Raw genomic sequence first — 19,171 nt, 5'->3', positions numbered from 1 at the left:
TTGGTTTATTTTTTTTTGTTCAGGACAATGAATAACAATGAGCTTCCTGGTTCTAGCAGCTTTGCTTCATTCTGATGCATATGTTGTGGCCTCTCTGCTCATTAGCACATGCATTCAAGCTCCTACTAAGCAAAACACAATATATCTGTAACATGGAAGCGCTCAGTGATTTTCATTCCTTCTGTTCCCACAGCTCTGTGCCCTTAGCGACAGCCGAGCCCTGCATGCCCTGCAGAGACAGCACCAAGTGGCAGTGTACGTGAGGAAGGCACAATGACTCCTTGAGACTCCACATGTTTATAAACCATCTGCTGGCAGCTACAAGCCCTGAGACCAAGCATTGTGCGTGCTTTGCTGCGGGCAGTCAGACCTGCCAAAAGATCCATACTGAGGCAGGAGTGTCCCTTCTATTCCCCGTGCCCCACAGGGTGTCTGGAGGAAGAGGGACGGGTGCAGTCCTACCGCGGAGACTGCACAAGCAAGGAGAACTCTTGCGTGCCTACCCAACTCACATGCATCACCACAGGGACCAGCTACAGCCACAATATAGCTCTTGACTTGCACTGACAAAGTATGAAAATGCTGCAGCCCAGATAGTGTATAAAATGTATCGGAGACCCTTGCATATGGAGTTTCTAAGGAAGCAAAAGAAGCCGCCTTTTTGCTCCCTGTCTCTTCCTTGACTGTTTCTCTCTCCCTTGATCCAGGTTCAGAATCACATCGCACAGCAAGCAGGTATTGCAGAGGTAAGCACAGTATGTTACCCCTCCCTAAGGAGTCACACTTCTGTGTGACGCGAGCTGAAGGAGGCAAAGCTGCCTTGCTGACTTCGGTTAAACTGACAGAAGCTGGCAGCCCGGATCCTTTTGCCTTTGGTCCCACTTTCATGTTTCTGCTTGTCGCGTGCGATAAAGCTTTCAATCAGCTTCAGTTTTTCATGCTCTTCCTTCAGGAAGAAGTCGACAAGCACACTCTTCTCCTTTTTGATCTGTTCGCTGATGTCCTTGGGGATGTCAGGAATCATCCAGTCAACCAGAACACTAAGGAACATCACCAAATTCTGCAATCACAGCAACAGACATGAAGGAAGTATGAAAAACCCAGAATACTCACACTAGAACAAACCCAAACCTTTGCTATAGCTATGAGGCAGGTATCAAACACATTTTGCTGAAGGCACATAGTGTTAAATAGTTGAGTAAGGCCTTAGTTCAAGAAACAGCTCACTTTTGTGCACAACTCCCTCTCAGTGGAGCAGCTGAATTAAACACATGGTTCAGTTAGGTTTGAAATGGGAAAGGACTTGGATTCATCAAGCAACTCATGGCCTAAGTAGCTAAAACAGTCCTATTCTTTACAGGTGTTCAAAGGTGCACAGTTCTTAACATCAAATTAATTGAGATTGAATTCAGGATCCAGCAACATGAGTGAAAGCATCCTCCAACACAACCATACCCGTATGTTTCCAATGTGGCCTGAGCAGACAGCAGACAACTTTCGTGGTCATTCTGTACTCAAATCCTTCTATCTGCTGACAAGCAGGATCTGTTTACCCTACTGCAGCGTGCAAGCCACAACCTTGAACCTCAAATATCAAGGTCATTACAGGTGATCCTTATAAGACTGAAGCAGGAAGCAGACAGGGCAAAAAGTTTTGCTCGTTTGTGAAATTTATAGATAAATTATGATTTGGGGTTTATACTATCACAATAATGCTTTGAAAACTGCTGTGTTGTGTAATACCTCAGAACGTGTGAGAACCTTTGCTGACAAGGCTACTAACATGAACCCTCCATCCCCATCTGAGACAATGGAGCTAATTAACCAGGGAATGTACTCTGGCAGAACAACAGGCAGGCTATTTGAAGCCCAGCATAACCAGTTGGTTTCATATGTTTTGCAGCCAGTGGTAGAAAATTACTGAATACAGAGCAAAGAAGCAGAAGAGGGCAACATAAACCAGGCAAGACTCACAGACACACTTAGGAATATTTGGCAGGCGAGGAGAAAATAGAGGCAGATTTCAATATGAAGAGTGGATCCAGTTTGACTGTGGCGGGATCCTAGATCATGGAGAAGAGTAGAAAGCTCCTGCCATTCAGAAGGCAAGCCGTGATAGCAAACCTCTTGTCAGGGAAATCTTCACACTGAAGAAAATTTACTCCATGTACTTGTAGAAAGTAGCAAAAGACCTTGAAGGATTTATTACTTCTGTTTCTTGCTTTGGGTAAAGAACAGTGTTTCACAAGCCTGTATAGCATTTATGTGCTTTTTACAAGTGGTGCCCCTGAGAGTTTAAAAGCTGACAGAGTTCTCTTAACAGAAATGTCCAAGATCCTGGAGTATTTTGGGCAGCACTGCTAGTGCCAGGGGCTAAGGCAGGCTGTGGGTCTTCCCTTCCATGAAGGGAAAGGAAATCTGTGCTGAAGAGGTGTGCCACCGTGTTCCAAAAGGAGAACCTGTGCTGCAGCCCACTGGCACATCAACAGCTGCGTACAAACACATCAGGCTGGGTATTTGCAAACAGAAAAGCTCTATTGGATATGGGCTTCTTTGGCACATGCATTTCAATCCATTTATTATGATATTTCTGCAACTGAAATTGCAGCAACTCAATAGACTTACCTGAAATAGAATAACAAAAGCCAAGCGAGCAGATAAGACCGCCCAGTACTGTTTAGAAAACTCATATGGATCTTGGGACCAAGGTGGTTCTCTGTAGTCTTTGAACCTGTTGATGAAGACAGGTCAGTTATCACACAGTTCCAGCAATCTCCTCCTGCACGAATCGCTTTAACACAATGTTCCAATCACAGAACCTAAAGAATCAGATCCTCCAGATGTTCCTACTTCAACCCTTATTATGAAATACAGCTCCAGAATTAGAGCTGGACTATCTCCACTGAATTTAGCAAGCTTAGTCTGGTTTTCACAGTTGTAACCAAAATCAGAACATCATTTTAATCTTGGTAGTTTCCAGATTTTCCAGGATTTACAAATGTCCCTTTTTTTTTTTTTTTTGTTAATGTTAAATTGATCTCAGTGTACAGGGAACAAAGCGTTGAAATTAAAGCGTAAGATAGTCTAAGGCATTTGCGGATTGAAGGAGACAAGCCTGTGTTCATCTCACCTAAACCTTGATTAATTTAGGCAATAATTCAGCCCATGTAGAATCTGACTCGCACTCTGGTGGTTCCTGTCTTTGCATTAACGACAGGGGGAGCCATGGGAAGGGCACTTACTAAATTAACTGTCTAGCCTTGGACAGGATAAAACAGAGCCTTAGTGGTTTGGTGTAAAGGCTGATGCTTTTAGTATTATCATCAATCATTTGGAAGTAAACAACAGGCTAATAAAAGTCACAGATGCTCCTAAATTGGAAAGTTTTGCAAATAGCAGGAAACACAGAAAGCAATAAGAAATACAGACAGGAAACATAATGAGAATAATCTGGGGAAATGGAAAGTAATTAAAAATAAAACAATTGAAGGATCATTGAAAGGATAGCGTTGGAAAGAAAATACAAAGAAAATAGCCTGCAGCTTACAGTGGCCAGCAAGTTAGCACAAGTTTGAAATGTGGCAGCAGGACAGTATGAGTTGTGGATCTGTAAACAAAAGGCACAATGGTGCTGAGGGGTATTAGCCCTTCTCTGCACAGCTCAGGTAAAGCCACACCTGGAATGCTGCATTCAGCCATTCAGCTGTGGGGATTTCAGAGGGGAAAAAAAAAGAAAAGAAAAAAAAAAAGAAGAAAAAGATAGCAACAAATTGAAGGCAGTTCAGCAAAACAATCCAGGGGCTGAGGAGACTGACTCACTGGAAAAGATTAAAGAAGAGCACATGTATTGCTCCACTTTGGTAAGTAACAGCCATAGCTGGACATGATAGCCATGCACAAATTGTGCCCTTAGGACTGAAAGGGATAATTTAGTGCTGTTCACAGTGTTTGACTAGGAGTAATGGGATGAAATTAAGAAAGGGAAAATCTGTTTTGAATACCACAAAACCCTTCCTGACAGTAAGATTCATTAGACTGTGGAAAACCCTCCACCAGGGAACAATGGAGAAGGTTCATATATAAAATCTGTCAGCTTCAGTTTGCAGGTGCACTTACCAAAAATTACCTTCAGGTTCTATCTACATGGTTTTGCATGTTAAATTGTACATTTACAATCCACACCCTGCTAGACCCACCCACCCCACCGCCCCCTGCAAAGGAATTCAGTCTGAAATGCTGGATGTAATTCTGTGCTGCACATTCCTGGGGAAAAAGGACACAAGGAAAAACCCACAAGGGGGAAGAGGGAGGAGGGAGAGAAGGAGGAAACAACTTTAAATTGGGGGCTGTATTAATTTATGGAAGAACAACCTGGCCTGTGTTAGACCCTGGATTATTTGTTTTATTCAGTGGTGTGTACACAGCATCCTTGCTCTCCATCCTGTCTTACACGGGATTCTTGTGAGATCCCTCTAGTACCTTTCTGTTTAATGTGGACTCCCATATGTTGCTCAAATCTGTGTATGAAGGCTGCAGAGAGGACGAGAGTCAGTTCATTTGAATTTAATCTGCTTGAACATTAAAGCCAAGGAAAACCACTGAGTTGTGGATTTTGCCTAGCCCCGTAAATCAATCTGTCTTGAAACAGAGCCCAGATTCACCTGGAAGGGTCACCAACTGTGACCATTTAATGTGCTCTGAGCTTCACCAACATACAGGATATCAGACCCCATAAAAATTTCACCTGGCTCAGCTGGAAAACACACTGCTTATGATGCCTGAATCTACATTCAACAGAACAGTAGCAAATGATTTATGGTGAAGTGAGATGCTGTCAGAGTTACAGACAAGGTAGCTGGGCTTCCTCCCCAACTCCCTTTTAAATTATTCTGTGGCACATGGGACTTCAAAGTGCAATAACTGAGGGTTTTTCTAACCACTATATTGTACAGTTATTTTAATTTTTTAAAAAGTCCATCCTTTCCCTTATGTCTTCAATTTTTCATTCTTAAAATATTTGTTTCGGCAAGTATACTAGGGAAAGCAGACAACTGGTGCTGCAAAGATTATTATGTTTCAAAAATAGCAAACAACTCTAATTCCTCTGAAAAAGGACAGGAATATGAAGTAGTCAATGTGGTTTATAAATAGAGTACCAAGGGGGAAGAAGAAAAATGCACACTAAGAGCAGAGATACGTTGGGGAAGTGAGAATGGATGGAGAGGACCAGACAAGACTTCGATAAAACTGAACTGCAGGCAGAGCTAAGAGAAATATGTAAGTATATTTAACAAGTATATTGTGTGGGGAAAATGAAAGACTGGTAGAAAAAAACCCAAAAATGTCTATGTAGGTGGAATTGCAAATCAGTCTAAATCAACTGATCTGTTTCATTTCCTTTTTCAGATGGTTTTTGACAATAAATTGAAGAAAACATGACTGAATTACAAGGAAGTAGTGCTTCGGCAATGCAGAAGTATGTAAGAATTGTTCAGGGAAAAATATTAGTTTCCACCACTGATCACTGGGAGAAGATGAGAAGAATCCCAGAGCATTAAGAAAATTAATTAATTCAAAGACACTTTATAAATTTACTAAATATGGGAGCAGACTATTGGAAAAGTCCCTTTAATGACTCCATATCTGCTGCTTTCTTCTTTTCAGTGTGATCAGCATGCTTTAATGTACTCTGTTATCATACCATATTATAAAGATTAAAAGGGCTAAACAAAAAAAAAAGTCATGTAACTTATCAAGGTTTGTTTTTAATTTGCCTTTAGCTATACAAATGTTGTTTTTCTCTGAAAAAAAATCATTACAATTAATGCTATGCATCAGAATGGCATTACAGCAAAGTTTATTTGGAAGCAGTGTCAAATAGTTCACAGCATTGTAGAAAATGCTGCTCAAAATATTCAAAGTATGTATTCTGGATGTTCAGTGGGAGAGTTGTTTCTGCCTTGTTATGGTTATTTTTAAGATACCTTAATCTCTGGCAATGCCCGTAAGGAGCTAAATTCAGGCTTATTGTAACCACATTTATCTCCAGAGGTCACAGAAATCTAAGAATAAGAGAGGTCAGCTTGTTCCCAACATATTTGCCAGAAACAGAAAAGCAGATTTTATTTCTAGCTTAAGGGACAGTGTTTGTTGCTTGTCTCTTGGGACACAAGCTAGATATTCCATATTTTATCATAGCGATAGTTCCATCCAAAGCTATGATTTTGATAAGATTCAAATGAGGCGGATGATAACAAGAAACAGTGAATGTGGATACTGACATCTTTTCCTAATTCTTTCCTGATAGTGGAAGAGAAATGTTCTCATACTTGTTTCTCATTCAGACTAGTACATGGTCCAACATTTAGTATCTGCGTCTTGTTTGCAATCATTTTTTTCTTCTTTTTTTTTGGTGGTATAGACTTGATATTATCAGGTGGAGACCACTGTTATATCTAGTATGCATTGTTCCCTTCTCTTCTGTTGAATCCATTCTCATCTGAGGAGTGCACTTCATGATCATTGTTAATGCACACATTTAACAAATACACTGGCAGTCATACACCAGAAATAAGAGGCCAGTGACTGAGACCAGGTCAACAGTAGCAAAGCGAAAGTAGCAAAGTCACAGTGAACTGGGATCCATATGGATTGAGATGCTTCCTTAAGCAAAACACAGGCTAATTTGGGGATGAAAATTAAGAAGTGCAGGAAATGAGAGCAGAAAAGAGTTTCACAGACTTAAAAGTCTGTCAGAAAGAACAGAGATGACACGTAACATTATACTAAGAAATAACTCCTAGCAACATACTGAAATGGGGAACAGCAGAGCTCACAGGGAACAACATTTTGAGAAAAGAAAGAGGACTGGCCCTAGGTTTAAGGGGCTCTACCCTGGCTGCCACAAATAAAATAGCAGGTAGAGCACAGCATGCAGCTTTAAGCACCGGAGAGGTTTTTTTCCCTTCTGTCTGCCATCAGCTCTCATCTAATCACCTCCAGATCCCTTTAACAAATTTCCTGACACCAGAATGTGGCTCTGGTGCCTGAGTTATATGCTCTCTCATTACCTGCTTAAAAGATAGGAGTCTTATCCATGCAGTCATCTAGCCTTCACTGTAGTCAAGGTAAAAGGTAGGTACATCCCAAAGGCAATCCCAAAAGCACTGCCTGAGATAGAGGGCCAGACTTCTCACTGTATTTACTCAGCTTCAAGTAAAGGAACCAAGATACATAATTTTTAGGGCTTATAGTCAAGTGAGATAAATACTCTCCTTAAAATCAGCGGGATTAAAAGCGTGATTAAAGTTTGCTTGCTCAGGAGCAGGAGGTAAACATGCACAGACTACACTGAATAATTGCCAACTTTAAGTCTTCTTTCTTGAAAATGATTACATTACGATATTTAATATACTCCTTAAGATGAGTATGGATTTGTAGGCTTTGTTGGACAGCTTCCATCTACCCCTTCTCAAGCGATTTTAGCAAATCTTCTTATTCCCTAATAATATCAGAATGGAAAAAAACAAACATGATTTTGTGGAGATAGGTATGCAGTCTACGTTTAGCAATGTGCAGTCATTTAGAAGCAAGGAGAGGTTTTTGGCTGCTTCAGGAACTTTGCTAGAATATGATCCCTTAAATAATCAGTGAAAAGAAGCGAACTGTTCTGAAGGGCAATTTACAGCACCTAACTTGGAAGCATAATTGCAAAGTGAATTTCTCTCCTTGCTTTTAAGGGGCTACTTGTTTTTAACTGCACTTATTTTTAGGAGGGTAAAACCAGCAAATATTTTAAATTAATTGGATTTTGTTATTTTTATTTTTAAAAAATAAAAGTGTTTGATTTATTTGATATATTTTTCCTCCCCAACTTTAACTTGAAGACAAAGGTTTTGATAGGACAAAAAAGTGCATCCTAACCAGCTTTAATTACAAGGCTTCCCTGTCACACTGAGAGCTGCTCTTGCAAATTTATAGAAGACTTGAGTAGTCATAACTTAACAGTAAACTTTTAAAAATTTCTAGCTGCCCTAGCTATCTCTATCTACTCTGTAAATACAATTTATGTAAGAAAATCTGAATGTCAGATTTGCAGAAATATAGGGCTCACTGTAACTAATAATGAGGAAATCTATTTGTATATTCAATACAGATTTCTCAAGGACAATGAATTCAAGTGAATGGGAAGCAAGAAGAAAGAATTTGAAGCTCTAACCAGAAAACACTACTGGATAGCTACAATAACTAGTAGCATTTTCTGCCAGTATTTCATTATTCAATAAATCAGGCCAATCTGATGCTAGAGAGTACGTGAATGTCACCTGTAAGATTTGTCTTATTCTGCTCTGCTTGGTAACTGATTTTGTGCCCTCGCTTTGACACTGATGCTGGGAGATTTCAAGAATTCCACTTTTGGCACTTCAGTCAAAATTTTATCTCAGAGCAAAACTCCACAATGAAAGCAGGAGACCAAAGACCCGAGTTTGAGAGAAGAGACTGAGAAAAACAGAGGTGAATCTAGTTTTAGAACCAGGAAAGGTTCAGATGGCAACTATCAGGTCTACCAGGTTAAAAAACATTGGCATGCATCAGAAAAAGACAGAGGACATATCCAAATATATTATGCATCAAAACAAATTAAAGACCTGTCTGTAGTAAAAATCATGTAATTGAAGAGTCGCTTTCCAAAGAAAATGGAAGAGTAAGATTTGCGATATTTGTGATGTTTTCTTGCTATTGTAGAGTCCAGTGTGGTTTCAAGAGACTCCAAAAGGAAGGTGAGACAGACTGTCGAATATAGCAGTGTTCAGAGGGGCTCAGTTTTGAACAGCCTTGGGTTGTACTGTCTTCAAACAACTCTTTGAATTTCCACATATTTTTATAAAAAAGCAAGGTTAATTTGAGAGCCCTGGAGCCATGTTAGTGATTTCTTGTGCAAACTAGAACTACTCCATCAGTATCTGCACTATGGGAGCCATGGACTAAACAATTTGGACATACTTTAAAGGAAGTCGAGCCTTGTTTCCACAGTCTGAAAAGATTAAGCTGAAATACAAGACATGTAGATGGGGAACAATGCAGGTTTTGAAGATTGGAAGAATATATGGAAAACTCAAATCTCATCAAGTAAACACAGAACTTAATAAAGAGAAAGAAAGCCTGATTCTAATTAGCGGATGTCCATTTTAAAAACTTATTGTTTTTAATGAAAGTTATGTCTTTCAGTACAGAACAGATTTTTTTTTTTATTTGAGTAAGTATGTCTAAATTGTTTATTTTGCCTTTTCATGCAGTGGAAAAAGCCTTCTAAGAACCTTCTAACATAGTGAGAATACTCTAAAACCTGTACTCTTAAAACCACCTTCTTCAAGACACAAATATTATCAGTTCCCACTTGGAAAATTTTTGTCTCAGAGAAGACACAAAAAAATACTTTGACTATGCCAACTGTCATTAGAAGTACTTTACCTGCAGAATAAAACATCCTGTGCAAATGGGGAGTTTTCTGGCTGTGTTCCAGCCTTGAGATGACTGACATTGAAGTATGAGAGCGTGTGATTGATGAAGCCATGCATGGTTCCATTTTTACTGTATGCATATTGATACATAAGGCGTGGAATGAAATCAGATGTGACAGCAATTACAAAAGCCTGAGAGACAAAAAAAAAAACAAACAACAAAACAAAAAAAACCACAACCAAAAATAGCTCCATGAATCTATGTCTAACATGTTTCAGATTAAGTTAATTCAGGTGAGAGTTTTCACATTCAAGTAAGTTTAGAGTGATGATGAAGTGAGAGTTAAATGGCCAGACCTGGTACAGAATGTATACTTATACAAATACAGAATGTATACTTATACAAATACACAGTAACCTGCTCTGTCTCTGCAGGCGAAGACTGTGGTTAGCGAAATGGAATATTTCTCAGAGCGTAGAGTAGTAAAAGCAATTAATACACTATACTTTTCTCCAACTCTTCATCCCTGGAGCCACTAGGAGGTTTATCAATAGTTTTAAAAGAACTACAATAAGACGTAATAGCTAACTGGTATGATTTGGAGTATAATCTGTATTATCTGATATGAACTAGTTGAGTCTAAGGTAGTCACGCTTCATTTTCCCCTCTGCATCAGGATTTACACAACTGACATCGGTGGATCTCATGCTGGAATAAAACTGACATAATGGGGAAGTGAATCCGACACAGAAGTATCTCGATCATACCAGTAAGAATTCTTTAGATTCATTTAGAACTACATTTTGCCAAATAGTTCTTCTGTATCAATATTATTTGTATGGAGAAGCAGAATTGGGCATTCAGTATTTTTTAAAATTGGGTATGCACATATTTGCATTTCTGTCAATAAAAAGTAGCTCACTGATATTTTAATGGAATCCTCAGCAAATAAAAAATGTTGAGAGTTTGTTCAACACAGAAAATAATCAAGGATCATAAACTTGCAAAGTATATGCATATAAAAATGAGAGGCACCAGTGTTTGCTCATCCAGCACAGATTAGTGCTTGGAAAGCCTAAAATCTATGCCTGGTAGCAAAATTATGGGTATGTGCAGGGCTGCACAGATTTCCTACCTTAAATCCTGGAAACTCAAATAAGTGAAAAATGCTCCACCCAATTCAAACAACACTGCTTCTCTGGAGGCATTATAGTTCTCCTGATTGTAATGATAGCCTACATACTGCTACAGAGTGCTATTGTGCTGGAAGCTATTGTATTAGATAAACTGTATAACACCTCTGCATGAGTTTCCCCTTCAGTAGTGACAAACAGAGAATCATCATAGAATGGTTTGGGTTGGAAAGGACCTTAAAGATCATCTAGTTCCAACACCACTGCCATGGAGAGGGGCGCCTTTCATCAGACCAGGTCGCTCAAGGGCCCATCCAACTTGGCCTTGAACACTTCCAGGGGCAGGGCATCCACAGCTTCTCTGGGCAACCTGTTCCAGTGCCTCACCACCCTCACAGTAAAGAATTTCCTACTTATGTCTAATCTAAACCTACCCTCTTTCAGATTAAAGCCATTACCCCTTGTCCTGTCACTACATGCCCTTGTCAAATGTCCCTCTCCAGTTTTCTTGTAGGCCCCCTTCAGATACTGGAAGGCCACTATAAGTTCTCCCCAGAGCCTTCTCTTCACCAGGCTGAACAACCCCAACTCTCTCAGCCTGTCCTCACAGGAGAGGTGCTTGAGCTCTCTGATCATCTTCGCAGCCCTCCTCAGGACTCACTCTAACAGGTCCATGTCCTTCTTGTGTTGAAGGTTCCAAAGCTGGATGCAGTATTCCAGGTGGGGTGTCACAAGAGTGGAGTAAAGGGAGAGAATCACCTCCCTCAGCCTGCTAATCTCACTTCTTTTCATGCAGACCAGGATGCTGCTGGCTTTCTGCAAGCACACATTACCAGCTCATGTCCAGCTTCTCATCCACCAACACCCCCAAGTCCTTCTCCTCAGGGCTGTTGTCAATCCATTCTGCCCAGTCTGTGTTTGTGCTTGGGATTGCCCCAATCCATGTGCAGGACCTTGCACTTGGCCTTGTTGAACTTCATGAGGTTCTCACAGGCCCACTTCTCCATCCTATCAAGGTCCCTCTGGATGGCATCCCTTCCCCCATACCACACAGCTTGGTGTCATTGACAGACTTGCTGAGGGTGCAACGCCCTCCCACTGTCCATGTTGCTGAGAAAGATGTTAAACCATCTGCCTTTCTAAAGTGTTTTGATATCTGTGGGTCAAAAACCTGCTAGACATTATTATGATTAAACTCATAGGGCATGAGTCTCTATCTTAAAGCATATACAAGAAAATTTAATTAAGAAATACATGTAGAACAATAAACATAATACATCTGTATACCCGACACATATTATGTTAGTGTAATCATTCTTGTTCTATTAAAGAATATATTTTTCCATTAAGATTTTGTAGCTTGGGGAGTGTGTGAGCCAACTTAAAAAAAAAAAAAAGCTACTTTTATAGAAATACTTAGTGGAAGAAATTATGTTTAGGAATATAACCATACCTGTATATATTAGAACAAATGTTAGTGCTTTTTCATCTAGCTAAGGACTTCCTAGTCCTAGAATCTAGGATGTCATATTACATCCTTTTTATTCATGTCAACAGTTATACTAGTCGAGTAACAGAAAAAGGCATGGGTATGACTGACAAGTAGAACTTAATTATCTGGAGTGTTACATCCCCTTCATCAGTTGTTCTTATATATATTAGTCTTCCTATATAACACAAGGATAGAGAGAATGAGATGAGTGAATAGTCATCTCCTTTGTAATTAACCCATGCTTTACACTTCCACAAGAATGAACTGGATAATTTAGATTTTATTGTATATTATAGCAATTGAGAAAATTAGACATCACTTTTAAATTATGTTGGAGGGACAACATAAGCTTCCAAGATCATGGTTAGAAACTGGTGTAACCAAATACTTACATTAATGATAACTGAAAGCTTTCCAATACCACTCAAAATGTTATACCAAATTCCTGTAAGTGAAAACCAGAATTTATTAATGGATTTACTATAATTTTTCTTCTTCAATGTTGAATTGTTGGTGTTGTCTTCACTGTAATGTTTTTTCATTACTTACCTATATCTTTTGCTCTTACTGTGTCAGGTCTCCTTAGTTCAGTAACAAACTTTTTTGCATCAAGTCGGACTTCTATGATGTTGTTCAGAAGAGCAAAGAGAGGTGCCAGAGGGAACGAGGCAACAAAGAGTGTGACAAAGCCAAACTGGATAACTGTAAGAGAAATATGCAATGTTTTTTGATATCTTCTGAATGGAGCTGGTAAATGCAGCTGACAGCAAATCGTTGATGAGCTTTGTGGGTTACAAAACCCATAAAACTCCACTTCACAATTTGGTCCCAGTGATAAATATCACAAAGCAAGGCTAGGCTATACAAGAGAGAAAGATTTGTCACTGTGCTTTATGAATGTTTCTAATAATGCTCCTAGTCTCTAGCACATCGCCACAAGCCAAAGTAAATAATAAATTTAATAAAGAACAAAGGATTTGGAGTGTATTCTTCTGCATGTATACATAATTAACTAATTAAGACTGTGCTGTTCTTCCCTGTCCTTTGCCTGTATGGAAAATGGTACAAAAGTAGGCAAAAGGAGAAAAACTACAAGGTTTCCCAGTTTCCTTTGGAAAAGTCGGTGACAATCTGTCAAGAGCAGAAACAGAATAAGTATCTTTGTGGATGCATGAGCCTGTGGTGTCGTATAGCATTTTCATCTCTCCTTACATCACTGATATCCTTCAAAATTAGAAATCTTCCTGTTTAAGTCCTAGCAAAGGAGAATGCTATTGTCACTTTCTTTCAAAATTTATTTTTTTTTTCCTGGCTTTGCAATTTGGGTAAAGTAGTTTGGCAGAAAGAAAGCACTGGTCCTAAAGAACAAGTAATATTGCAATGAAGCACAAACCTCCTGAGTTCTCCATGCTTCTTTCACAGTGGGAAAAACCAAACCAACCAACCAAAGAAAACCCTCTCATTTTTAAGTGGATGGCACATTTTATATCATCTTGTTCCCAGTACTAGACTACTAGCACCATAGAGTTCAGCTCAGCACCCATGGTATAATAATAAAAATAAAAAGACCACATTGCCTTCTGAGTGAACTAAGCCTCTTTTCTAGGACATAGGATGACCTGTCTCCATGCAAACAACATGGAGACAGGTCATGCAAAACATACTTTCTAAGCAGCTAAGGAACCAATGTCAGTCTGCAAAGCACAATGCTGGAACAACTGATTTTCTGACAGCTCTTGGTGCTCTACAGATACTTAGAATAATATAGTAGAAAACCAAGTTCCTCCAAGCAAGCTTCTTCAGATTTTGGGTCAGCAGAGTGTCCTTAATTCCTCCTTCTTTCAGTGGCACTTTAGGGCACACAGAATCTGCCTCACCTGGGTAAATCTTATTTGGGTATAATCAGAGCCTGAAAAGGGCTGTCATTTCCACCACCCTCCCGCCCCCACCAAGGAGCGGAGAAATTAACAAATTGCCTAAAAGGCTGTGTCTTCCATGGAAAGCAGGAGGCATCAGTGCTGAATGAGACTAGATAATTTCCTTGTAAAAATGCTGCATTATTTTGAAGTAATACATCAGGGAAATGAGAGGGGTTTTTACCCCAGAAAACTAATGAGTAGAAGAAGAGGAAAGAGACAGAAAAGCATGTTGCCCAAATGCAAAGGCAGTAATCCCAATAAGATTAAACTAATAAATCTAACCCTGATTTACACTTTAGACTTAAATAAATAGTAGTATAGAAAAAGGGTTGGTGTGTATGAGGTATTATGGCTTCTTTTTCAGTAAATCCCTGTATAAGTTCTCTCTCCACGATTGGAGAAACCTGTTGCACTTTTTTTTTGGTGAAAATCAAGGGCTTACATAGCACAACTATTTACTTTAAAATAATTTCCTTATGCACTGCTGTCACAGCCTACAACTGACTGATAAAACAGCTTTCTCCAGGAGCTTCTCTTGTATGCATCTTTTTGTGTGTGTGTGAGCAGATTACAAGTCTTTTGACTGACATTCCTGCTTTTCTCTTCTCAGTGACTATATATTTGCACAGTAAAGTTATTACCTCTCTATTATATAAATGGCCTTTTGATTTTCATTCTCATTGTTTTGCTTTGATATAAGGAGTATATTGTAACACGCACCAAAATTGAGCTTTTCCAAAGCATACAAGCATCCTATCCTTGAAATCATGCTTTCCTGAATGTTTTATGTTCAGAGTCAGGAAAAGGAATTAATAAGGCAATAAAACCAGATGTTAGAGTAATGTCCCCAAAACTGTGAAATGCTTAGAGAAGTACATAGTACCAAAGTATGCCATATTTTAAGTGAATTTAGCAGGAATAGAGCTCAGAGGATTCGGTTAAAAAAAAAAAAAGAAAAAAAGAAAAAAAAGAGACATTTGCAATGCTTTAAGTATAAACCACACACACATTTGCTTTGATGTTGTTTGCAGCTCCTTTTATTCATTGCCTGGGAAAATGGAGTTCAATTTTTTTTCAAGTTCATGAAAGACTGTTCAAGGTATGCAAAGGACTTCTGCACAAATTGTGTAAATAGGTCCTCATAGAAAACTCTATGCCAGAAGTGATTGTGTGGCCATCTTGAAATCTCTTCAATCTTCTAGCTTCCTTTTTAAGAAAGTGCGAAGGATGCAAAAAGCAGGTAAAAAAATGGGCAAACAAAACCAAGCATGCCATAATTTAGGTGGTCTTCTGTAGTAAACTAGCAAACAATAATTCAAAACAAGCAGTCTGTGAACAGCCTCTGCAATGTAAAGGTACTTGCTTAGTTTGGTCACTATTTGTAGAAACAAATATGTCAACAGATCTGCATGCATTAAAAAGAGAAGAATCCCTGCCATACACTTCAGGTCTCAGAAACAATCTAGTCACAGCATCCTAGAGTTCTGCAGAGGCCTATCAAGTCACAGTGGAAACATATACAATACTTACAGGGCACTCAAAAACACTGTTCCATCAAAGACAGCTGATGCCAAGACATCCTATTTTTATCCAGAGGACTTGATGACAACCTTGCAATACCCTTTTTTACGTTCATGCTTATGCCACAAGATCTCCTTACAAATCTTCTAGTGTTCACGTACAACCCTATGACCCCACATAGAAGCCCTGCCTGACTTGGGTGATTATCGAGTGCTTTGAGACAAAAGACTTAAAGAGACCTGTCCCAGAAGTTGGGCCTCTGGAAACCCAGCCTCTTTCATAGCTTTCATACTTGCCTGGTGGGCCAGCCTGGAGACAAACAGATGAACATCACCCAGTCTCATGGCACAAGCTAGTGAACAAAGTGATTAAGGGTTGTATAGAAAGGGAAGTCAAGGACATGGGAAATAATGCCTTCCTCTGGAGCATCAAAGTAGGAGATTAGACATGCTATCAGTGACACATCTATTTCTGATGAGAGAAAAAAGCCAACCCACATACTATTGGTGCCCAGGACAATTCACCTTTACTGTCTGTCTTATGCAGGAAAGAGGCAAAGGACTCAGAGCCAACCCATGAGGTTCTCAACACCTGATGCCACATCTACCAAAGCTCATTCAGGCTTAGGCTGGCTGGGCCCTGAGACAAAGACTATAAAAGACAAACAGCATTGAGAGAAGTCAAGAAAGATGGGGAAAGGCTGTTTAGTAGGGCCTGTTGCAATAGGACGAGGGGTAATGGTTTTAAAACAGAGCGGGGTAGATTTAGATTAGAAATTAGGAAAAATTTTTTTACGATGAGAGTTATAGAACACTGGAACAGGTTGCCCAGAAAGGTGGTGGAGGCCCCATCCCTGGAAATGTTCAAGGCCAGGCTGGATGAGGCTCTGAGCAACCTGATCTAGTTGGGGATGTCCCTGCTCCTTGCAGGGGGGTTGGACTAGATGACCTTTGAAGGTCCCTTCCAACCCTAACCATTCTATGATTCTATGATTCTAAGTCTCTCAGACCACAGTGCCTCTCAGAAGTCCACTGTTCACAGAAGCTATTCCTCCGAGTACAGGGCCTGAACAGAACCCAACCCGAACAAAGACATAGCACACATTGTCCCTCTAACTCTAGCCTCCAAATTATGATTAAGAGCACAGATGAAGGCTTTTAAGTTATGGATCTGGACAGTGCTGGCTAGAGTTCTTGTGTAAGAATCAGAATCAGTCCTGAGCATAAAACTCTCCACAATGAATATCACTCAGGTTCTACCAGATTTACGCACTGAGTACTGTGAGTAACCCAGTATCTTTTCCATCAAAACCTAACCTAACCGAAGGTATTTTTTAATGACTCTGTTACTTTTTTTCTTTCTTCTGTATCAATAATATCTGTCATATGTTACCGGAAGTAAACAATGGAAGAATAATTTTTGTGCTAAGTGACTTTCCAAGTCCTAAGAAGAAACTTTTCAATGTACAGGCAAGCCAGGCTGAGAAACTAAGGAAAAGGTGTAATTTACTGCTCTTTAGTAATAAATGTATGCAACAAGCCTACACACAACAGACTGAGTTGGTATTTTCAGATCTATCCTCATTACAGAGATTATAAAAAAAAATGCAGGTTTCTCTTCAATGATTCTTTTTTTTTTTCTTTTACTGCCTCACACATTGCCTTCTTGATGGCTTTTCCTGCTTTAGGGGAAATTCTTCCAAACTTCTAAGATTAATCCTTACAGTAGTCGGTAGCTACAGACGTTGGATCTGATCATTTTCTTCTTAAAATGCAAAAGGGAGTTTTGCCACTGATTTTAAACAGAAGTTGGATGATGAAACTGTTTATTATTATTTCTCTTTGAGGAAAAATGTTTTCAATTAATTGCCACATGAACCTTGGACTCTTAGAGGGGTTAGACGGGAGAAGAAAAGACCAAGTGAAATAAGAATCCGAAAGTCATTGCTAATGTCAGTTTCTTCTCAGGAAAACAGTAGTGGTATAAATGTCACACGTTCACTTGCATAATTTATCTGGTTTTGGAGCCTATTTCATAAAGTTTCTTTCATTAGTAATATTTATTTCTACTCTAAACATCAATTTCTTGCCAACTCCATCACTGCAGGCTAGTTACACATGTTGCAAACTTGCTACCAGCTGAATGAGGAAATTGCTATACACACTACCTACTTTGGGAATGCATGTGGTTTGGAATATTGGTCTGGGTCAAAAGTCAATTTTAGAAACAGGAAGTACTAATGACAACTTTGACACATGTTAACAATGACAATTTATGTTTCAGGATTCCTTGAGCAAAATTTTCTGATCATTCAGGAATATTAAGAGTTTTTCTGCTGAAGACTGTCTGCTAGAAAATACAAATATATATCAGTTAATAATATAAAAATAAACAGTCATCAGAAATTTCACTGGTGCAAATCAAAACTATGTGCAGACATGCTATTGACAGACAAGACCTGTTCAAGAAAGAAGTTCAGCACTGCCTGCTGACTGAAATCAGATTCAGAGTTCACCTCACTGAAGAAATGACCCACGAAAGCTTTCCCCAAAGGAAAACTTAGAATTTATTTGGCATAGTGAAGGGTTGTCCTCTTCCTCCCACACTACTGGTATCTGTAAAACGCACATACACTTCTACCTTAAAACTAAATCATAGAATCATAGAATCATAGAATAGTTTGGGTTGGAAGGGACCTTTAAAGATCATCTAGTCCAACTGCACTGCAATGAGCAGGGACATCTTCAATTAGATCAGGTTGCTCCATCATGGGGTCCCTCCCACAGGCTACAGTCCTTTGTGAACTGCTCCTATGCGGGTCGTTTTTCCACAGAGTGCAGTGCCTCCCAAATGGCTGCCCCAGCACAGGCCCTCCATGGGCCACAGCCTCCTTCAGGCATCCACCTGCCCCACTGTGGGGTCCTCCACAGGCTGCAGGTGGATCTCTGCTCCTCTGTGGACCTCCATGGGCTGCAGGGGGACAGCCTGCCTCACCATGGTCTGCACCGGAGGCTGCAGGGGAATTCTGGCCAAAAGCAACATTACTCCTACCCCTTCTTCACTGACCTTGATGTCTGCAGCCGTTCCTCTTACAAAAATTCTTCACAACAGGCAGGCAGACACCTCTCAGGTTCTCTTCACGTCTCTTCTCCTCTCCACTTCTTCCAGCTGCGCTGGGCTGAGTCCGGCCCAGTCGGCCACCCAGCAGGAGGCCAGAGGGTGAGGCCTGCAAGGCCCACAAGGCTCGTGCCTCCCCATCTCTGCCCCTGCTTCAGTTTTTCACATCATCACTTCTTCCTTTTTTCTTTTTTCTTTTTTCTTTTTTTTTTTTTTTAAGTTTTTCCCCTTCTTAAATACGTTATCACAGAGGCGTTATCAGGGAACATTCTGCTACCAATTGGCTCAGCCCTGCTGAACAGTGGGTCCACCCTAGGCCTGGACGAGTCCACTGGACAAAGGGGAAACAACTTCTAGCAGTTTCTTACAGAAGCTGCCACTGTAGCTCCCCCTCACTAAATAAAACCAGGACACCTTCCTTTCCTAATTTCTTATACATGGGGATCAAGAGCTCTTGCGCTTTATGGAAAGCATCCTTAAAGATCTGCCAGCTCCTTTCTGCTCCCTTGTCCCTGAGAGCAGTTTCC

At 39.9% G+C, this 19,171-nt stretch overlaps 1 protein-coding gene across 1 annotated transcript in view; it reads right to left on the bottom strand.

Moving 5' to 3' along the window:
* Positions 1 to 778: 778 nt before the first annotated feature.
* ANO2 (anoctamin 2) overlaps positions 779 to 19,171 on the bottom strand; it is a 248,227-nt gene continuing 229,834 nt past the window's right edge. The window contains exons 21-25 of the mRNA XM_086762472.1: positions 12,637 to 12,789; positions 12,480 to 12,532; positions 9,472 to 9,653; positions 2,626 to 2,731; positions 779 to 1,060 (exon numbers count right to left, since the gene is read on the bottom strand). Of these exons, the coding sequence (XP_086618598.1) occupies positions 779 to 1,060; positions 2,626 to 2,731; positions 9,472 to 9,653; positions 12,480 to 12,532; positions 12,637 to 12,789 (776 nt within the window). The remainder of the gene's footprint in view (positions 1,061 to 2,625; positions 2,732 to 9,471; positions 9,654 to 12,479; positions 12,533 to 12,636; positions 12,790 to 19,171) is intronic.

The sequence above is a fragment of the Chlamydotis macqueenii genome, chromosome 1, assembly GCF_036417535.1.
Source record: "Chlamydotis macqueenii isolate bChlMac1 chromosome 1, bChlMac1.mat, whole genome shotgun sequence".
NCBI classification, from domain to species: domain Eukaryota; kingdom Metazoa; phylum Chordata; class Aves; order Otidiformes; family Otididae; genus Chlamydotis; species Chlamydotis macqueenii.
The sequence above is the reverse complement of the archived record's forward strand: the minus strand, read 5'-3'. Positions and strand labels throughout refer to the sequence as shown.